Source organism: Pseudochaenichthys georgianus, chromosome 16 (assembly GCF_902827115.2).
Source record: "Pseudochaenichthys georgianus chromosome 16, fPseGeo1.2, whole genome shotgun sequence".
NCBI lineage: Eukaryota > Metazoa > Chordata > Actinopteri > Perciformes > Channichthyidae > Pseudochaenichthys > Pseudochaenichthys georgianus.
In genome coordinates, this window is record NC_047518.2 from 42,316,219 (window position 1) to 42,335,232 (window position 19,014).

General features: G+C 40.6%; 2 protein-coding genes across 4 annotated transcripts; both read left to right on the forward strand.

The window, feature by feature from the left end:
• The first annotated feature begins 2,035 nt into the window (after positions 1-2,035).
• Positions 2,036-12,031, forward strand: LOC139435415 (homeodomain-interacting protein kinase 1-like). The gene is made up of 6 exons (XM_071206085.1): positions 2,036-2,134; positions 2,546-2,815; positions 3,482-3,673; positions 4,020-4,201; positions 10,560-10,683; positions 11,915-12,031. The coding sequence occupies exons 1-6, from the start codon at positions 2,132-2,134 to the stop codon at positions 12,029-12,031; spliced, it is 888 nt and encodes a 295-aa protein (XP_071062186.1). The 5' UTR covers positions 2,036-2,131.
• On the forward strand, positions 4,140-18,421 carry LOC117460789 (uncharacterized protein DDB_G0286299-like). Of its 3 annotated transcripts, XM_034102349.2 has the most exons (21): positions 4,140-4,201; positions 10,560-10,683; positions 11,915-12,033; positions 12,131-12,190; positions 12,304-12,491; positions 12,835-13,194; positions 13,801-13,865; positions 14,047-14,122; positions 14,210-14,329; positions 14,424-14,543; positions 14,638-14,760; positions 14,855-14,974; positions 15,068-15,190; positions 15,285-15,398; positions 15,485-15,604; positions 15,699-15,812; positions 15,899-16,018; positions 16,113-16,226; positions 16,313-16,435; positions 16,519-16,589; positions 17,387-18,421. In XM_034102349.2, the coding sequence occupies exons 4-21, from the start codon at positions 12,185-12,187 to the stop codon at positions 17,482-17,484; spliced, it is 2,175 nt and encodes a 724-aa protein (XP_033958240.2). In that variant the 5' UTR covers positions 4,140-4,201; positions 10,560-10,683; positions 11,915-12,033; positions 12,131-12,184; the 3' UTR covers positions 17,485-18,421. The 3 variants fall into 3 exon arrangements, with proteins under 3 accessions (XP_033958240.2, XP_033958241.2, XP_033958243.2); XM_034102350.2 differs by lacking the exon at positions 16,113-16,226; XM_034102352.2 differs by lacking the exon at positions 14,210-14,329.
• Positions 18,422-19,014: the final 593 nt, after the last annotated feature.

Sequence of the window (19,014 nt, forward strand, 5' to 3'; positions counted from 1 at the left end):
GTGGGACAATGTAGGACATGATGATGAGAGGCACTTTAGATGTTGACATGATCCCCATATGACCTTTCTATTGAAACCGTTAGCGTATAAACAAAGTCTTGCATGTGACACAAAAACATGCTAGGAATTGCCCTCCACCAGTTTAACACTTTAGTAAATACTTTGCCAGATTTGTTGTAGCTGCATCTCTTTTCTTTGTCATGGTTTCCCTCATATCTTCCCAGAAAGAGCACCCTGGTGGCTTGTTTTGTTTTGTGCCAGTAGTGCGTAATGTAGGGGCCAGTTGGCAGCCCAGATGTTAAGTATGATTAAACGTGAACTGGGTAGACGCTAATCAAAATGTACACACCTGAGTGAGAGTAAATGGATGTACAAAGTACTGATAGAATATTTAATTAATATACATCAGAAATGTAAGGGATAATGTGCAGCGAGGCGGTGCGCGGCCACATACTAAATAAACCAAAGACTTGAGTATTAATCGAAATGATTTTATTGAGCTACTGCAAAGGAAACAATCCCCCGCTCCGCTGCGTACCAAGGACTGCAACATCAACGTAACTTAAAATGAACGGCAGCTCCTATCGATGTTTTCTGTAACTATCCAAGTCTGTCCACAGTTTCTCTTCCACGAACAAGTCCTACATAAGTCCCAGAGCCCTGACCGTGTTCCTGTTGGGGTTTACTTCCTGTCTGCCTTCTTCTGGTGATTTCTCTGACGTCCAGCGCTCTGTCTCTGTACCTCTCTCCTTCTCTCTCTTGACCCTCCTTAGCAATGGGCACTATTCTGCTTAACAGCCGTGTGCTATTGGGTATTAACAACCTCTGAAATGTCCGTATTGACCAATGGGCTACATATATCAATATATATATATATATATATATATATAGTACACCTGCACAGACAGCTCACCCTAAAACACTTCTAATGTGTCAATACTGCAGGTTGTTTGTGTGTTCATGCACCTTTTCATTGTGTGTGTGTGTGTGTGTGTGTGTGTGTGTGTGTGTGTGTGTGTGTGTGTGTGTGTGTGTGTGTGTGTGTGTGTGTGTGTGTGTGTGTGTGTGTGTGTGTGTGTGTGTGTGTGTGTGTGTGTGTGTGTGTGTGTGTGTGTGTGTGTGTGTGTGTGTGTGTGTGTGTGTGTGTGTGTGTGTGTGTGTGTGTGTGTGTGTGTGTGTGTGTGTCATAAAAAATGGAGAAGGCTAAAGTAGGCCAGCAGTTCATGAGCTTGAAGGAGCCGCGCAAAGACGTCTCCCTCCTCCCACGCTGCCTTCCTCCTCCTCCTCCTCCTCCTCCTCCTCCTCCTCCTCAGAGCCGTTGTCTTTCATTGTCCTTTGTCTCACTCCATCCGAGGTACAGTGAGGGACAAGGACCAAAAATGATGTCTAAAAGCATTAGCAAGACAATTACTAAATTATCTTAAATACAAAATACACTTACAACAATAATGCACCTAAAATCTTATTTTTTTCCGGCTCAGAGATGAATAATAACTTAAAAATAATATAATTTGTGTTTCAGCACGAATGTGCTAGATTTGTACAATCGCAGGCTCATCTCTGTCTTATTGTATACAAATCTAAGGTTTTTAAACTAGTGTTAAATATGTTGTACGTCTTATTATGCATGTATATTTAATTTACAGTTCCTTCATTTACAATCCCTGTACGGTGGCTGACAGAGGCAAACACGTAACAACGGACCAAATGTCCATTAGAAGGAACGCTCTGCACTTTAAAAACCATATATAAAAACACAATGCTGGGATCGAACCCACACCCTTCTGGTGGAAACAAACGCACTCCCTCGCAGCCACAGTCGCACAGTTATTAATTACAAATAGTTATTAATTGTCATGTTATTGTTTGTTAGCAGCGATATAAACATTCCAAAACCTTTAGCCACCATCGTTCTAATTTAGAATTATTCGATGCCATGACAACCGGAACATTCCAAACTAAGATTCCATTGGGAATGTGATGTAACAAAGCCGTGGAATGTTCAGGAGAAGGAAGCTTCCGGCAGGACCTGGACTCTGTGTTCAGTCGGGTTAAACCACAACCAGGAGAAACTTCAACTTTGTTAATCTCAACAAAACGTTCAAACACGATTAGTAACGCGAGTGACAACATGGTGAGTTGATCAAATCTGGTAGTAAATACGTAAAAATAATAGTTTTTATGTTAAAATATATTCTTATAATCCCATTGTATCACATTAAGTGTTCAGTAAAGTGCTTATATTTACCAATAAGTTGATATATTTCACTAACAAGATGAGTTAATCCATCTTGAATCCCAGTTCAGGCTTATAAATGAACAAATAATGTGTTTATTCTTATCAAAAAAGCAGTAAAATGTCATTTTGAGATGTTCAAACTAGTAGAAAAATTGCTCAAGCGCGAATTGAATCGTCCAAATTGTGAAATCAGCCGATATTTGTATTGACTTTTTGATATATTTTAGTTTTGTATAGTTCAAAAGACTTTTTTAATGAGACAAAATGTGACTTCATGTGTTAATCACTTTCTTCTTCCTCCTGTAGTCTTACCGAGTCCCCAACTCAACTCCGTCACCTGACGCAGAGACGATCACCTCCTCCTCCACCTCCTCATCCTCATGCTGCTTTCCTTCAGGGGCAGTGTGCAAACCCCTGGGTGTCCTCAACTCCCCCTCCTCCCAATACATGATCCAGTCCGTTTTGGGGGAGGGCACCTTTGGGAAGGTAGTAAAGTGCTTAAAGATGGCCACCAACAGGACGGTGGCTGTGAAGATCGCGAAGGGAAAGGACCTAACACCAGAGGCAAAGAATGAGGTAGGGAACAACTCTGATCACATCCATGGTTTCCCCAATTCCCATTTCTTTACTTATTAATAGATAACATGCAGGCTTAAGATGTCTGACTCATGGCTTCGTACAAACAACTAAATTGATTTGGTTGTGATCAGCCATCAAGTTAGCTTTCTGCATTATATCATCAACCTACTGGGAAGTAAAGAGCAGAAACATTCAAAATACATCTTATTCTTGGGAGTAATATATGTGGAAGATTATTATTTAATACTTTAACACAACTAAAAGTGAAATAAATACTAATTGAACTTCAAAAACCTGGAGATAATGTGCTTTTTGGGGTATTTCTGTGGATAAAACCCCAAATATCCTGCTAAAAAACATCAGAAAACATCGAGAAATAAAGATTGTCACTTATTCCTACTCATTAGAGTTGCAATAGTTAACGATAAAGGGGAGGATCTTGTAAAAGCAATGTATAAAATGGGCATGACAATTGGAAATCAAGTTAATATACTTAAAGAAGAATGGATAAAAACCTTACTAATGACCTTCTAAGTAGACGTAACGATGTCTCTACTTCTTATGTTATTAATACTTCAAATGGACGTCCATCATCATGTTAACTGTATTTCATCTTGCCCCGTGAAGATATATTTTCTCAACATGCAGTCGTTTGTTCCCCAGATGGAGATAATGGAAGAGCTCAGAGCGTTTGACTCCGACAGGTTTAACTTTGTGACGTTCAACGATGTGTTTGTGTCCGGCGGACACGTCTGTCTGGAGTTGGAGATCCTGGACATGAGTCTGTTTGAGTTCCTCTACCAGAAGCCTCGCCGCTCGCTGGAGCTGGACGAAATCCGCCCCATCCTGTACCAGGTACGCTCGATGCTCCACGGACACATCTATAAAGAAAAACAACTGAACATTTCCACAGAACTGATGAGAAATATCCTGCCTGAAAGAATTAAGCAACATTTTTGCAACTGATTATACAAAATGGTGGATGTAGCAATACTGCAAAACTTTAGTTTATTATGTAGAAGGGATACACACGCACACAATTATGCAAACATGTTATATTAGTCGTGGTGGCTTAAACAATATCTTTAACATTTAATTTCACTTTCTTTCCAGGAGTTAGATCGATACCACGCTCAAATGTGTGTTTATTATCCAGTAGCTTAGCTTAGCATAAAGACTGATTCGTGATCTTATATTTCAGGTGTCCGTAACGCTGCAGCTGCTCCAGGGTCTGGGAGTCGTGCACACGGACCTGAAGCCGGAGAACATCATGCTGCTGGACCACAGGAAGCAGCCGTGGAGAATCAAGGTCATCGACTTCGGCGTGGCGTGTCATGCCGCTAAGTCTGAGCTGGGCGACTACATGCAGACACAGAATTACAGGTGAGAGGCCGGCAGCGGGGGGGTCACCTATTATGTCTCTTCTACATCAACATGTGTCCCCTCTTCTTCATGTCTCTTCTACATCAACATGTGTCCCCTCTTCTCCATGTCTCTTCTGCATCAACATGTGTCCCCTCTTCTTTCATGTCTCTTCTACATCAACATGTGTCCCCTCTTCTTCATGTCTCTTCTGCATCAACATGTGTCCCCTCTTCTTCATGTCTCTTCTACATCAACATGTGTCCCCTCTTCTCCATGTCTCTTCTGCATCAACATGTGTCCCCTCTTCTTCATGTCTCTTCTACATCAACATGTGTCCCCTCTTCTTCATGTCTCTTCTGCATCAACATGTGTCCCCTCTTCTCCATGTCTCTTCTACATCAACATGTGTCCCCTCTTCTTCATGTCTCTTCTACATCAACATGTGTCCCCTCTTCTCCATGTCTCTTCTACATCAACATGTGTCCCTCTTCTTCATGTCTCTTCTACATCAACATGTGTCCCCTCTTCTCCATGTCTCTTCTGCATCAACATGTGTCCCCTCTTCTTCATGTCTCTTCTACATCAACATGTGTCCCCTCTTCTTCATGTCTCTTCTGCATCAACATGTGTCCCCTCTTCTTCATGTCTCTTCTACATCAACATGTGTCCCCTCTTCTTCATGTCTCTTCTGCATCAACATGTGTCCCCTCTTCTTCATGTCTCTTCTACATCAACATGTGTCCCCTCTTCTTCATGTCTCTTCTACATCAACATGTGTCCCCTCTTCTTCATGTCTCTTCTACATCAACATGTGTCCCCTCTTCTCCATGTCTCTTCTACATCAACATGTGTCCCCTCTTCTTCATGTCTCTTCTACATCAACATGTGTCCCCTCTTCTTCATGTCTCTTCTACATCAACATGTGTCCCCTCTTCTTCATGTCTCTTCTACATCAACATGTGTCCCCTCTTCTCCATGTCTCTTCTACATCAACATGTGTCCCCTCTTCTTCATGTCTCTTCTACATCAACATATGTCCCCTCTTCTTCATGTCTCTTCTACATCAACATGTGTCCCCTCTTCTTCATGTCTCTTCTACATCAACATGTGTCCCCTCTTCTTCATGTCTCTTCTACATCAACATGTGTCCCCTCTTCTTCATGTCTCTTCTACATCAACATGTGTCCCCTCTTCTCCATGTCTCTTCTGCATCAACATGTGTCCCCTCTTCTTCATGTCTCTTCTACATCAACATGTGTCCCCTCTTCTTCATGTCTCTTCTACATCAACATGTGTCCCCTCTTCTTCATGTCTCTTCTACATCAACATGTGTCCCCTCTTCTTCATGTCTCTTCTACATCAACATGTGTCCCCTCTTCTTCATGTCTCTTCTACATCAACATGTGTCCCCTCTTCTTCATGTCTCTTCTACATCAACATGTGTCCCCTCTTCTCCATGTCTCTTCTACATCAACATGTGTCCCCTCTTCTTCATGTCTCTTCTACATCAACATGTGTCCCCTCTTCTCCATGTCTCTTCTACATCAACATGTGTCCCCTCTTCTTCATGTCTCTTCTACATCAACATGTGTCCCCTCTTCTTCATGTCTCTTCTACATCAACATGTGTCCCCTCTTCTTCATGTCTCTTCTACATCAACATGTGTCCCCTCTTCTTCATGTCTCTTCTACATCAACATGTGTCCCCTCTTCTCCATGTCTCTTCTACATCAACATGTGTCCCCTCTTCTTCATGTCTCTTCTACATCAACATGTGTCCCCTCTTCTCCATGTCTCTTCTACATCAACATGTGTCCCCTCTTCTTCATGTCTCTTCTACATCAACATGTGTCCCCTCTTCTCCATGTCTCTTCTACATCAACATGTGTCCCCTCTTCTCCATGTCTCTTCTACATCAACATGTGTCCCCTCTTCTTCATGTCTCTTCTACATCAACATGTGTCCCCTCTTCTTCATGTCTCTTCTACATCAACATGTGTCCCCTCTTCTTCATGTCTCTTCTACATCAACATGTGTCCCCTCTTCTTCATGTCTCTTCTACATCAACATGTGTCCCCTCTTCTTCATGTCTCTTCTACATCAACATGTGTCCCCTCTTCTCCATGTCTCTTCTACATCAACATGTGTCCCCTCTTCTCCATGTCTCTTCTACATCAACATGTGTCCCCTCTTCTTCATGTCTCTTCTACATCAACATGTGTCCCCTCTTCTTCATGTCTCTTCTACATCAACATGTGTCCCCTCTTCTTCATGTCTCTTCTACATCAACATGTGTCCCCTCTTCTTCATGTCTCTTCTACATCAACATGTGTCCCCTCTTCTTCATGTCTCTTCTACATCAACATGTGTCCCCTCTTCTTCATGTCTCTTCTACATCAACATGTGTCCCCTCTTCTTCATGTCTCTTCTACATCAACATGTGTCCCCTCTTCTCCATGTCTCTTCTACATCAACATGTGTCCCCTCTTCTTCATGTCTCTTCTACATCAACATGTGTCCCCTCTTCTCCATGTCTCTTCTACATCAACATGTGTCCCCTCTTCTTCATGTCTCTTCTACATCAACATGTGTCCCCTCTTCTTCATGTCTCTTCTACATCAACATGTGTCCCCTCTTCTTCATGTCTCTTCTTCATCAACATGTGTCCCCTCTTCTTCATGTCTCTTCTACATCAACATGTGTCCCCTCTTCTTCATGTCTCTTCTTCTTCTTCATGTCTCTTCCTCATCAACATGTGTCCCTCTTCTTCATGTCTCTTCTACATCAACATGTGTCCCCTCTTCTTCATGTCTCTTCTTCATCAACATGTGTCCCTCTTCTTCATGTCTCTTCTACATCAACATGTGTCCCCTCTTCTTCATGTATCTTCTTCATCAACATGTGTCCCCTCTTCTTCATGTCTCTTCTTCATCAACATGTGTCCCCTCTTCTTCATGTCTCTTCTACATCCACATGTGTCCCCTCTTCTTCATGTCTCTTCTTCATCAACATGTGTCCCCTCTTCTTCATGTCTCTTCTACATCAACATGTGTCCCCTCTTCTTCATGTCTCTTCTGCATCACCATGTGTCCCCTCTTCTCCATGTCTCTTCTACATCTACATGTGTCCCCTCTTCTTCATGTCTCTTCTACATCACCATGTGTCCCCTCTTCTTCATGTCTCTTCTACATCAACATGTGTCCCCTCTTCTTCATGTCTCTTCTACATCACCATGTGTCCCCTCTTCTTCATGTCTCTTCTACATCAACATGTGTCCCCTCTTCTTCATGTCTCTTCTTCATCAACATGTGTCCCTCTTCTTCATGTCTCTTCTACATCAACATGTGTCCCCTCTTCTTCATGTCTCTTCTTCATCAACATGTGTCCCCTCTTCTTCATGTCTCTTCTTCATCAACATGTGTCCCCTCTTCTTCATGTCTCTTCTACATCAACATGTGTCCCCTCTTCTTCATGTATCTTCTACATCAACATGTGTCCCCTCTTCTTCATGTCTCTTCTTCATCAACATGTGTCCCCTCTTCTTCATCTCTCTTCTACATCAACATGTGTCCCCTCTTCTCCATGTCTCTTCTACATCAACATGTGTCCCCTCTTCTTCATGTCTCTTCTACATCAACATGTGTCCCCTCTTCTTCATGTCTCTTCTACATCAACATGTGTCCCCTCTTCTTCATGTCTCTTCTACATCAACATGTGTCCCCTCTTCTTCATGTCTCTTCTACATCAACATGTGTCCCCTCTTCTTCATGTCTCTTATACATCAACATGTGTCCCTTCTTCTTCATGTCTCTTCTGCATCAACATGTGTCCCCTCTTCTTCATGTCTCTTCTGCATCAACATGTGTCCCCTCTTCTTCATGTCTCTTCTACATCAACATGTGTCCCCTCTTCTTCATGTCTCTTCTACATCAACATGTGTCCCCTCTTCTTCATGTCTCTTCTACATCAACATGTGTCCCCTCTTCTTCATGTCTCTTCTACATCAACATGTGTCCCCTCTTCTTCATGTCTCTTCTACATCAACATGTGTCCCCTCTTCTTCATGTCTCTTCTGCATCAACATGTGTCCCCTCTTCTTCATGTCTCTTCTACATCAACATGTGTCCCCTCTTCTTCATGTCTCTTCTACATCAACATGTGTCCCCTCTTCTTCATGTCTCTTCTACATCAACATGTGTCCCCTCTTCTTCTCATCAACATGTGTCCCCTCTTCTTCATGTCTCTTCTGCATCAACATGTGTCCCCTCTTCTTCATGTCTCTTCTGCATCAACATGTGTCCCCTCTTCTTCATGTCTCTTCTACATCAACATGTGTCCCCTCTTCTTCATGTCTCTTCTACATCACATGTGTCCCCTCTTCTTCATGTCTCTTCTGCATCAACATGTGTCCCCTCTTCTTCATGTCTCTTCTACATCAACATGTGTCCCCTCTTCTTCATGTCTCTTCTACATCAACATGTGTCCCCTCTTCTTCATGTCTCTTCTACATCAACATGTGTCCCCTCTTCTTCATGTCTCTTCTACATCAACATGTGTCCCCTCTTCTTCATGTCTCTTCTACATCAACATGTGTCCCCTCTTCTTCATGTCTCTTCTACATCAACATGTGTCCCCTCTTCTTCATGTCTCTTCTACATCAACATGTGTCCCCTCTTCTTCATGTCTCTTCTACATCAACATGTGTCCCCTCTTCTTCATGTCTCTTCTACATCAACATGTGTCCCCTCTTCTTCATGTCTCTTCTACATCAACATGTGTCCCCTCTTCTTCATGTCTCTTCTACATCAACATGTGTCCCCTCTTCTTCATGTCTCTTCTTCATCAACATGTGTCCCCTCTTCTTCATGTCTCTTCTGCATCAACATGTGTCCCCTCTTCTTCATGTCTCTTCTACATCAACATGTGTCCCCTCTTCTTCATGTCTCTTCTACATCAACATGTGTCCCCTCTTCTTCATGTCTCTTCTACATCAACATGTGTCCCCTCTGCTTCATGTCTCTTCTACATCAACATGTGTCCCCTCTTCTTCATGTCTCTTCTACATCAACATGTGTCCCCTCTTCTTCATGTCTCTTCTACATCAACATGTGTCCCCTCTTCTTCATGTCTCTTCTACATCAACATGTGTCCCCTCTTCTTCATGTCTCTTCTACATCAACATGTGTCCCCTCTTCTTCATGTCTCTTCTATATCAACATGTGTCCCCTCTTCTTCATGTCTCTTCTACATCAACATGTGTCCCCTCTTCTTCATGTCTCTTCTACATCAACATGTGTCCCCTCTTCTTCATGTCTCTTCTACATCAACATGTGTCCCCTCTTCTTCATGTCTCTTCTACATCAACATGTGTCCCCTCTTCTTCATGTCTCTTCTACATCAACACGTGTCCCATCTTCTTCATGTCTCTTCTACATCAACATGTGTCCCCTCTTCTCCATGTCTCTTCTACATCAACACGTGTCCCATCTTCTTCATGTCTCTTCTACATCAACATGTGTCCCCTCTTCTCCATGTCTTTTCTACATCAACATGTGTCCCCTCTTCTTCATGTCTCTTCTACATCAACATGTGTCCCCTCTTCTTCATGTCTCTTCTACATCAGCATGTGTCCCCTCTTCTTCATGTCTCTTCTACATCAACACGTGTCCCCTCTTCTTCATGTCTCTTCTACATCAACACGTGTCCCCTCTTATTCATGTCTCTTCTACATCAACATGTGTCCCCTCTTCTTCATGTCTCTTCTACATCAACACGTGTCCCCTCTTCTTCATGTCTCTTCTACATCAACACGTGTCCCCTCTTATTCATGTCTCTTCTACATCAACATGTGTCCCCTCTGTGGAAAGAGACTCTGAAAGTTTCAGGAACAAAGATTCTCTCTCTTTTTGATCCATTTCTATAAAAACCTGTCTGAAAATGAGCTGATCCGATTTTTGCCACTTTGTGATGTCATAACGATGTGTTGTCTTGAGTAACCATTAGCCAATCAGCAACCAAGGTAACCCCCCCCCCCCCTTATCACCTGCATCTCCTCCTAGAGCACCATTGAGTTCTTTGTAACCAGATCTCTCTCAGAGGGGCGTGGGGAGGGGCTCCTTATTTTCATCTAAAGTAACAGACAGAGAATCAGCACTTTGGAAACAGGGCTGAAACAGAGGGGATTATGGGTAATGGTGCAATGATCTGTTTGGTGTTCTAGCCAATCAGAGACAGGCTCTGTGTATATCTGAGACCTGTGATGTATTGATGAGAAACTGTACAATAGGGGACCTTTAATATTTAAGAAGTTAAATAGCAAACTAAATTATGAAATTACTCAAAACTAAAACGATATATGTTTATTTGTCTTTTCTAAGGTCTCCGGAGATTATCCTAGGATTCCCCATAACGTCAGCCATCGACATGTGGTCTCTGGGCTGCATCGCCGCGGAGCTGTTCACGGGCACTGTGCTGTACCCTGGTGACACCGATCACGAAATGGTGGGTGTAACAAGACTGAAGCTTTATTATGTAGAAGGGATAAACAGTAGGATACACACCGTATATTAGTCGTGGTGGCTCAAACAGTATCTTTAAGAAACATTTATTTCACTTTCTGTCCAGGAGTTAGATCAATACCACGCTCAAATGTGTGTGTTTATTATCCAGTAGCTTAGCTTAGCATAAAGACTGACCGCCGCTACAAACCGCTAGCCTTGCTCTCTCACTAACTAACACTTTTTACTTAAAATCCTCCACCTTTTATGTTGGAGTCCAAATCAGTGTTGATAGTGAAAGTCGTTAATTAAGAAACACTTTTCTCATTTGCTATTTCCGCGGTTACAAATGTAGTTAGTTTGCGATACAAGCTAATAGAACAAGGCATTCAGAGAGCATGACCCGACTAACGAGAGAAATCCAAGCCTAAGTAGTTTGTAGTTCTTCCCTGCATCGTACCACATCAATGCCACATCAAAATGGCGGTGCATGAAGAACAGACTCTGTAGCTGAGGGTTCAAATGTCTTCATCTTTAATATAGCACGCACCGAGGCACTTTGATGCTCAGAATGTAAAAGCAACTATAATAATAATAATAATAATATATTTAATTTATATAGCGCTTCTCATCTGCCAAGACAAATCTCGAAGTGCTTCACAACAAGGGATACTGATACGCTTTGAGATAATAAAAGACAAATAATTGTAATAATAAGAAATCAAAAAATAAAATATAAAATAGAGTACAAAAATAAAAGTCGGAGATAGCGATAAAAATGGCAGTACTCCAGGTGTACCGTGCTCAAAGTTTATTCGAAGGCCTGCCGAAAGAAGAGGGTCTTAAGGCCGGTTTTGAAGACCTCGGTGGAAGGGGCAGATCTCAGCTGATCTGGGAGGGACTATCCGTGGTTTTATAGTGTAACTTTTTTTTGCATGATCCAGACTTATGCTAAGCTAAGCTAATCACTTTCTGGTTATAGAAATATACTTTATGCGCAGACATCAGAGACGTATCGATCTGTGCCTCGGTGCAAGAGAGCAAATGTGTGTATTTCACCATAAAATGCAAAACAAAGTAGGGCCTCTTTAAAAAGGGAGATACTGTAACTGCGTAAAACGTTGGCTTTTTGTAAACTTTTCTGAAGCACTTCTATGATATTTGTAGTGAAACTGTTAAAGAAAATCCTAATATTGATGTAAGTGTAACTGACTTTTTTTGTGTTTTGTCAACAGCTGCGACATATCGTGCAGACTCAGGGTCATCCTCCGGCTCGTCTCATGTACAGAGGCGTCAAAACGCGTGGTTTTTCAATTGTAGAAGGAAGGACAGGAGACGTCGTTGGAGATTGAAGGTACCTGCACTGAGTTGCTTTAAAATATCTTACTGTTTTTAATTTCCTCTTGAGACAGGTTACCTAATCCTATATAATTTATCTTTAAAACGTTCAGCAGTCTGGAGAAACCAACACAAGCGCCGGACAATTCAACTCGCTGAATGATATAATGAAGGTAGGAAATACTATTTGAAAACGAGCTGAGAACATCTGCCGTAAATCTGTTTCCATGATCCACCGAGATGAATAGAGGTTTAACTATAATGTTCCTGGTTTGTTCTGGTTCAGTTAAAACCCGCCCGCCACCTGTTGGACGAAGACACCGCGGCAGAAACCGAAGACCGGCAGGAGTTCCTGGATCTGCTGAAGAAGATGCTTCACCTGGACATCGATCGGAGGATTTCCCCCAGCGAGCTTCTTCAGCATCCCTTCATCACCTTGAACCACCTCGCTCAAAACCACCAGAACAGCTTCTAGTGAGTCCTCATTACAACTGTTTTAACATATCTGCAACAAGAAAGAGAGATCGGGTCTAATGCATTATCTTATTATTTACTTTTGATTCCGATGCGATTTAAAAGACTTGATTGTCGTCTGCACAATAGTAAAAGTGTAGTTCTGAGAACTCAAATCCTAAATCCACGGCTTCTTTGACACTGCAACAAACTGAAGACGTAAAGATAAAATAGTGCAAGTGACACAATAGTTCAGAAATAACTGAAATACATGCAAACAAGACTAACTGTCAGTACTGTAAAGGGGAGTAACATCCTGATTCGGAACGTTGGTTTGAACAATGTTTTTTCTTCTTCTTTTCAGCGTGAAATCCAGCTGTGAAAAGATGGAGGTCTGCCTGGATCAGAGTGGGGGCTTTGACGGGGGTCAGATGAACCTGTCGCCCTCCATCAGCGGAGCAGAGGGCCCCCCCGCCTGGTTCAGGACCCAAGAACACCCCCTCATCCTGGGCATCTCGTCCCAGGTATCGGACAGCCTCTCCATAAACGATGAAGAGAGTCAACAACAACAACAACAACAACCCCCTCCTCAATCGCCTGTTGCTGTAAAGCCTGTGTCCCCGCCACTGCAGGTTAGCACTGCGGCTCCACCCTGCCAACAAGAGAGAACCGGGAGGAAGGCGCTGAGGAAATCATCGAGGAGAAAACCCCGCGGTGACTACAGGTAAGTGTTGTAGGACAGAATATCTTTATGTACACACACAGGTCCATGTTAGGACATGTCTTCTATTACATGTCTTCTATCAGTGTAGTAGAGAGAAAACGTGCACATTACACACAGAAGTGTTTCATTTACTTCATATAAATGCATTTGTTTGTATATTTACACATCTTGTAATACAACAAATATTGTTTCCTGCAGTGTCTTGCAAAACGTCTGGACATACATTTTTACTTTACACATCTTTAAAAGCCATTTTCTAGAAAGTTTTTACAGATGTTTGTGTAGTTTATTGATCAAAAATGTGATTTATTGTATGGCTTTAGACAGTGTGTTCTGATTTATGTAGAGATACTAATGGATATTCCTTTAGTTAAACCTTTGAATTTAATATGTTTTGGTTTTACTTAATAATGAAAGATTTTTGTTCAAGAAAATGTAGACAAACTGGCTAATTTGAAAGGATATAATGCCTTGTTTGCATATCTTAACACAACATTTCTAAATATTGTTTAAAGAAAAGAATTAACGCAATAATTATTTTGTTATATTATATGATATGTTCAGTTATAATTGGAGATATTAAAACCCGTTTTTTTGTCAATGCAGCAGCTCGGGGAGAGACAGACCATCGAGCGAGAGCAGGAACACAGAAATCATCCAGGCACCAAAAAGTAGGCAAAACACAACTGTTCATAAATAATAATGAGTATTTTATACTTACACACAGCTGGTGCAACAGATATCTTAAATCTGAAACTAAGAGGGGATGTTTCACAGGAGGATGAATCTAAGAATCTGGTGATTCATTTTATCCGTTTTTTGATTGACCTTTGCTTTGTTCCTTTTATCCAGAGCCTACGATCCGTGTGGCCGAAATAAAACGCGGGAGAAAGCGGACGTGGGACACTTTTGTAGCCTCTGGATTAAGGTAGGTGTTATTCTCTTTGTCCGTACTGTTTTAGAACTCACTGTAAGAATTAATGAGGTTAAAATAATAATGTCTTTTAAAATGCAGAAAGCGAGTCAAGGGCTCACCGGAGAGCAAGAAAATCAAATGGGATGATTCTGAGGCCGAAATAAAACGCGGGAGAAAGCGGACATGGGACACTTTCTTAGCGTCCCACATCGAGTCAAAGTAGGTGTTATTATATTTGTCTGTACTGTTTGAATAGAATAGAAACCTTTATCGTCATGATACGCTTACAAAAAAAAACCTTCTTAAAATGCAGAAAGCAAATCAATTCCTCACCGGAGAGGAAGAAAAGGAAGCTTGATGATTCTGAGGCCGAAAGAAAACGCGGGACAAAGCGGACATGGGACACTTTCTTAGCGTCCCACATCGAGTCAAAGTAGGTGTTATTATATTTGTCTGTACTGTTTGAATAGAATAGAAACCTTTATCGTCATGATACACTGACAAAAAAAAACCTTCTTAAAATGCAGAAAGCAAATCAATTCCTCACCGGAGAGGAAGAAAAGGAAGCTTGATGATTCTGAAGAAGCGGAAAGAAAACGCGGGACAAAGCGGACATGGGACACTTTCTTAGCGTCCCACATCGAGTCAAAGTAGGTGTTATTATATTTGTCTGTACTGTTTGAATAGAATAGAAACCTTTATCGTCATGATACGCTTACAAAAAAAAACCTTCTTAAAATGCAGAAAGCAAATCAATTCCTCACCGGAGAGGAAGAAAAGGAAGCTTGATGATTCTGAGGCCGAAAGAAAACGCGGGACAAAGCGGACATGGGACACTTTCTTAGCGTCCCACATCGAGTCAAAGTAGGTGTTATTATATTTGTCTGTACTGTTTGAATAGAATAGAAACCTTTATCGTCATGATACACTGACAAAAAAAACCTTCTTAAAATGCAGAAAGCAAATCAATTCCTCACCGGAGAGGAAGAAAAGGAAGCTTGATGATTCTGAAGAAGCGGAAAGAAAACGCGGGACAAAGCGGACATGGGACACTTTCTTAGCGTCCCACATCGAGTCAAAGTAGGTGTTATTATATTTGTCTGTACTGTTTGAATAGAATAGAAACCTTTATCGTCATGATACGCTTACAAAAAAAAACCTTCTTAAAATGCAGAAAGCAAATCAATTCCTCACCGGAGAGGAAGAAAAGGAAGCTTGATGATTCTGAGGCCGAAAGAAAACGCGGGAGAAAGCGGACGTGGGACACTTTTGTAGCCTCTGGATTAAGGTAGGTGTTATTCTCTTTGTCTGTACTGTTTTAGAACTCACTGTAAGAATTAATGAGGTTAAAATAAAAATGTCTTTAAAATGCAGAAAGCAAATCAATTCCTCACCGGAGAGGAAGAAAAGGAAGCTTGATGATTCTGAGGCCGAAAGAAAACGCGGGAGAAAGCGGACGTGGGACACTTTCTTAGCGTCCCACATCGAGGCAAAGTAGGTGTTATTATATTTGTCTGTACTGTTTGAATAGAATAGAAACCTTTATCGTCATTAGACACTTACCAAAAAAAACCTTCTTAAAATGCAGAAAGCAAATCAATTCCTCACCGGAGAGGAAGAAAAGGAAGCTTGATGATTCTGAGGCCGAAAGAGAACGCGGGAGAAAGCGGACGTGGGACACTTTTGTAGCCTCTGGATTAAGGTAGGTGTTATTCTCTTTGTCTGTACTGTTTTAGAACTCACTGTAAGAATTAATGAGGTTAAAATAAAAATGTCTTTAAAATGCAGAAAGCAAATCAATTCCTCACCGGAGAGGAAGAAAAGGAAGCTTGATGATTCTGAGGCCGAAAGAAAACGCGGGACAAAGCGGACATGGGACACTTTCTTAGCGTCCCACATCGAGTCAAAGTAGGGGTTGTTATATTTGTCTGTACTGTTTGAATAGAATAGAAACCTTTATCGTCATTAGACACTTACAAAAAAAAACCTTCTTAAAATGCAGAAAGCAAATCAATTCCTCACCGGAGAGGAAGAAAAGGAAGCTTGATGATTCTGAGGCCGAAAGAAAACGCGGGACAAAGCGGACGTGGGATACTTTTGTAGCCTCTGGATTAAGGTAGGTGTTATTCTCTTTGTCTGTACTGTTTTAGAACTCACTGTAAGAATTCATGAGGTTAAAATAAAAATGTCTTTAAAATGCAGAAAGCAAATCAATTCCTCACCGGAGAGGAAGAAAAGGAAGCTTGATGATTCTGAAGAAGCGGAAAGAAAACGCGGGAGAAAGCGGACGTGGGACACTTTCTTAGCGTCCCACATCGAGTCAAAGTAGGTGTTAAGTTATCAGTTTGTAACGATTTATTAAATCACTGTTAAAAGTCAAGAGATTCAAACAAGTTTCTTCTGTGCAGAAATGAACGCAGCGGCTCTCCGGAGAGGAAGAAGAGGAAGACGAGCCTGGAAGAGGAGGAGACAACCACACGTAAGCTCATCTTTGAGATGTATTCAATTGATTAACCTTGTCCTGTTTCAGAGGTGGGAAAAGTATTCAGATTCTTTACTTGAGTAAAAGTATTAATTTAGATGTACTACATTTCAAGTAAAAGTACCGCATCGAGAATCGTCCTCAGGTAGAATTTAAGTACGATTAGGAAAATGTACTTAAAGTGTTAGGAGTAAATGAACTCATTGCAGAACATTATTACATCATACTCAATACTGAGGACAATCCCCACAGGAGCACTTTGGGGTGAAGTGTCTCAGGGACACAACGACATGCTGACTGCAGTGGGGTTTGAACCTGTGCTCACCCTGATCCGAACACCATAGTCCACTGCGCCACAGCCTCCCTATAATGTTAAATATTTGTTTAATATTTTAAAGCAAAAGCAGCAAACTTTCCCATTTAAGAAGCTGGGACTGTGAAGTTAAATTGCTGCCAATAAATGTTCAGTTCACCAGCCTTGAGTTACTTAAATATATTCGATATATCGATACCAAATAATCATATTTTAAATGTTTTTCCTAAGTATTGCAAAATCGTAATTTTTAAAAGTATCTAGTCAATTTGTCAATAAAATAAATGTAGATGAGTAAAAAGTATAATATTTGCTAAAATACAGTAGAGTAGAAGTATAAAGTTGTACAACATGAAGTACCTTAATGTGTACTTAAGTACAGTACTTGAGTAAATGTACTTTCCACTACTGTCCTGTATACACTACAAATCAGTAATTTGTCTGGAGGTTTTAAAAACTTGTAAACGTTTTTATCCCACAGAAGGCTCGTCTCTGAGCACCGGGAAGAGAAAGCGACGCCCTGGGGATCCTCCAGAGGGGGAGGAGGAGCCCAGGTGTGTCAAGAGACGGAGATATTAAAGGGGGAGAGCGCCAAGTCCGATGGGGTTGAGCGCCAAAACTAAGGGGGGAGGGCTGAAATTACAAGAGCGCTGAAACTATGGGGGAGGGAGAAAAAATTACGGGGGAGCGCCAAAACTACGGGGGAGAGCGCCGAAACTACGGGGGAGAGCTACAACGACCAAACAGGTAAGAGTGCAGAACGAACGACGGGGGAGAGCGCAGACGACAATGGGTGATTACCGATGTCGGAAATGGAAGAGCGCAGAAGAACGACGGGGAAGAACGCAGGTGGCCATCTTAGCTGTATCCAAGGAGAGAGGAGGACACACTGGCTTCCTTTAAAGAGCACTTGCTCTCTTCTTTAGGCCCATTAGACACTGATCGTTGCCTGGTTACATTATTATTATGAGTTATTCCGCTTGAGGGAGGGTTTGTTGTCACTTGGGCTTAAAATTACTTATATTTTCCATGGCAATTAATTAGCATTTCATCTATTATTATATATATATTTATTATTTATTATTATATATATATTTATTATTTATATTTATTATGTATTGTTATGATTGATAATTATGTGTTATGTATTATTGTTTATTATGTATTATTATGTGTAATGTATTATTGTTTGTTATTATGTATTATTATGTGTAATGTATTATTGTTTGTTATTATGTATTATTATGTGTAATGTATTATTGTTTGTTATTATGTATTATTATGTGTAATGTATTATTGTTTGTTATTATGTATTATTATGATTGATAATTAGGTGTTATGTATTATTATGATTGATATTATGTGTTACTATTTATTATTATTGTGTATTATTATTATTATTATTGTCATTATTATTATATGTTATGTCTGTGATTCTATGTATTTCTTCTTATTACATGTTTATAAATGTATTGGATGTCTGTTTTCTATTTCTAAATAAATATATTAAATATTATTTTAAGTCTGTCATTCTGTTTATTTCAAACTGTTGACGTATTTGTATGTATTTAATTGGACTTTAAATTTGTAAATAAATATATTACATTTTAATATTTGTTATGTCTTTCTATCTTTTTAATGTCGCATTTCACCGTGCTTTGCTGTTGCACTTACAGTTGTGTCCATTTAATTCTTATAAAATAACATAATAATAACAATTAATTTAAAAACTAAGTATAGTATGGAGGTACAATAAAAGGTATTTCAATGAGAAACAAATGGACACACTTGATCAAATTGTGTTATCATTTTACATGATGTTATATCCAAATCCACAATTCAGAGAGAAAAAAATTGCAATTAAAAGCAAAACATTTGTTTGAAAAACCAGGTTTTGCTTTGCTAATGTGAAGAGTATTATCTCATGTAAGATAATTGCATTTATATATTCTTTTTTAATTTACACAGTTTTTCAAAGATGCACGTGAAGGTCTCTGCTGTGTGAACATTGTCAATGTTCTTTGTTGTGGTTTTAAAAGCTTTTAGTTGAATTTTTTTTAAAGTGTGAATCAATTGTGTAACAGTCCCTTAGCAGAAACACAGACAGCA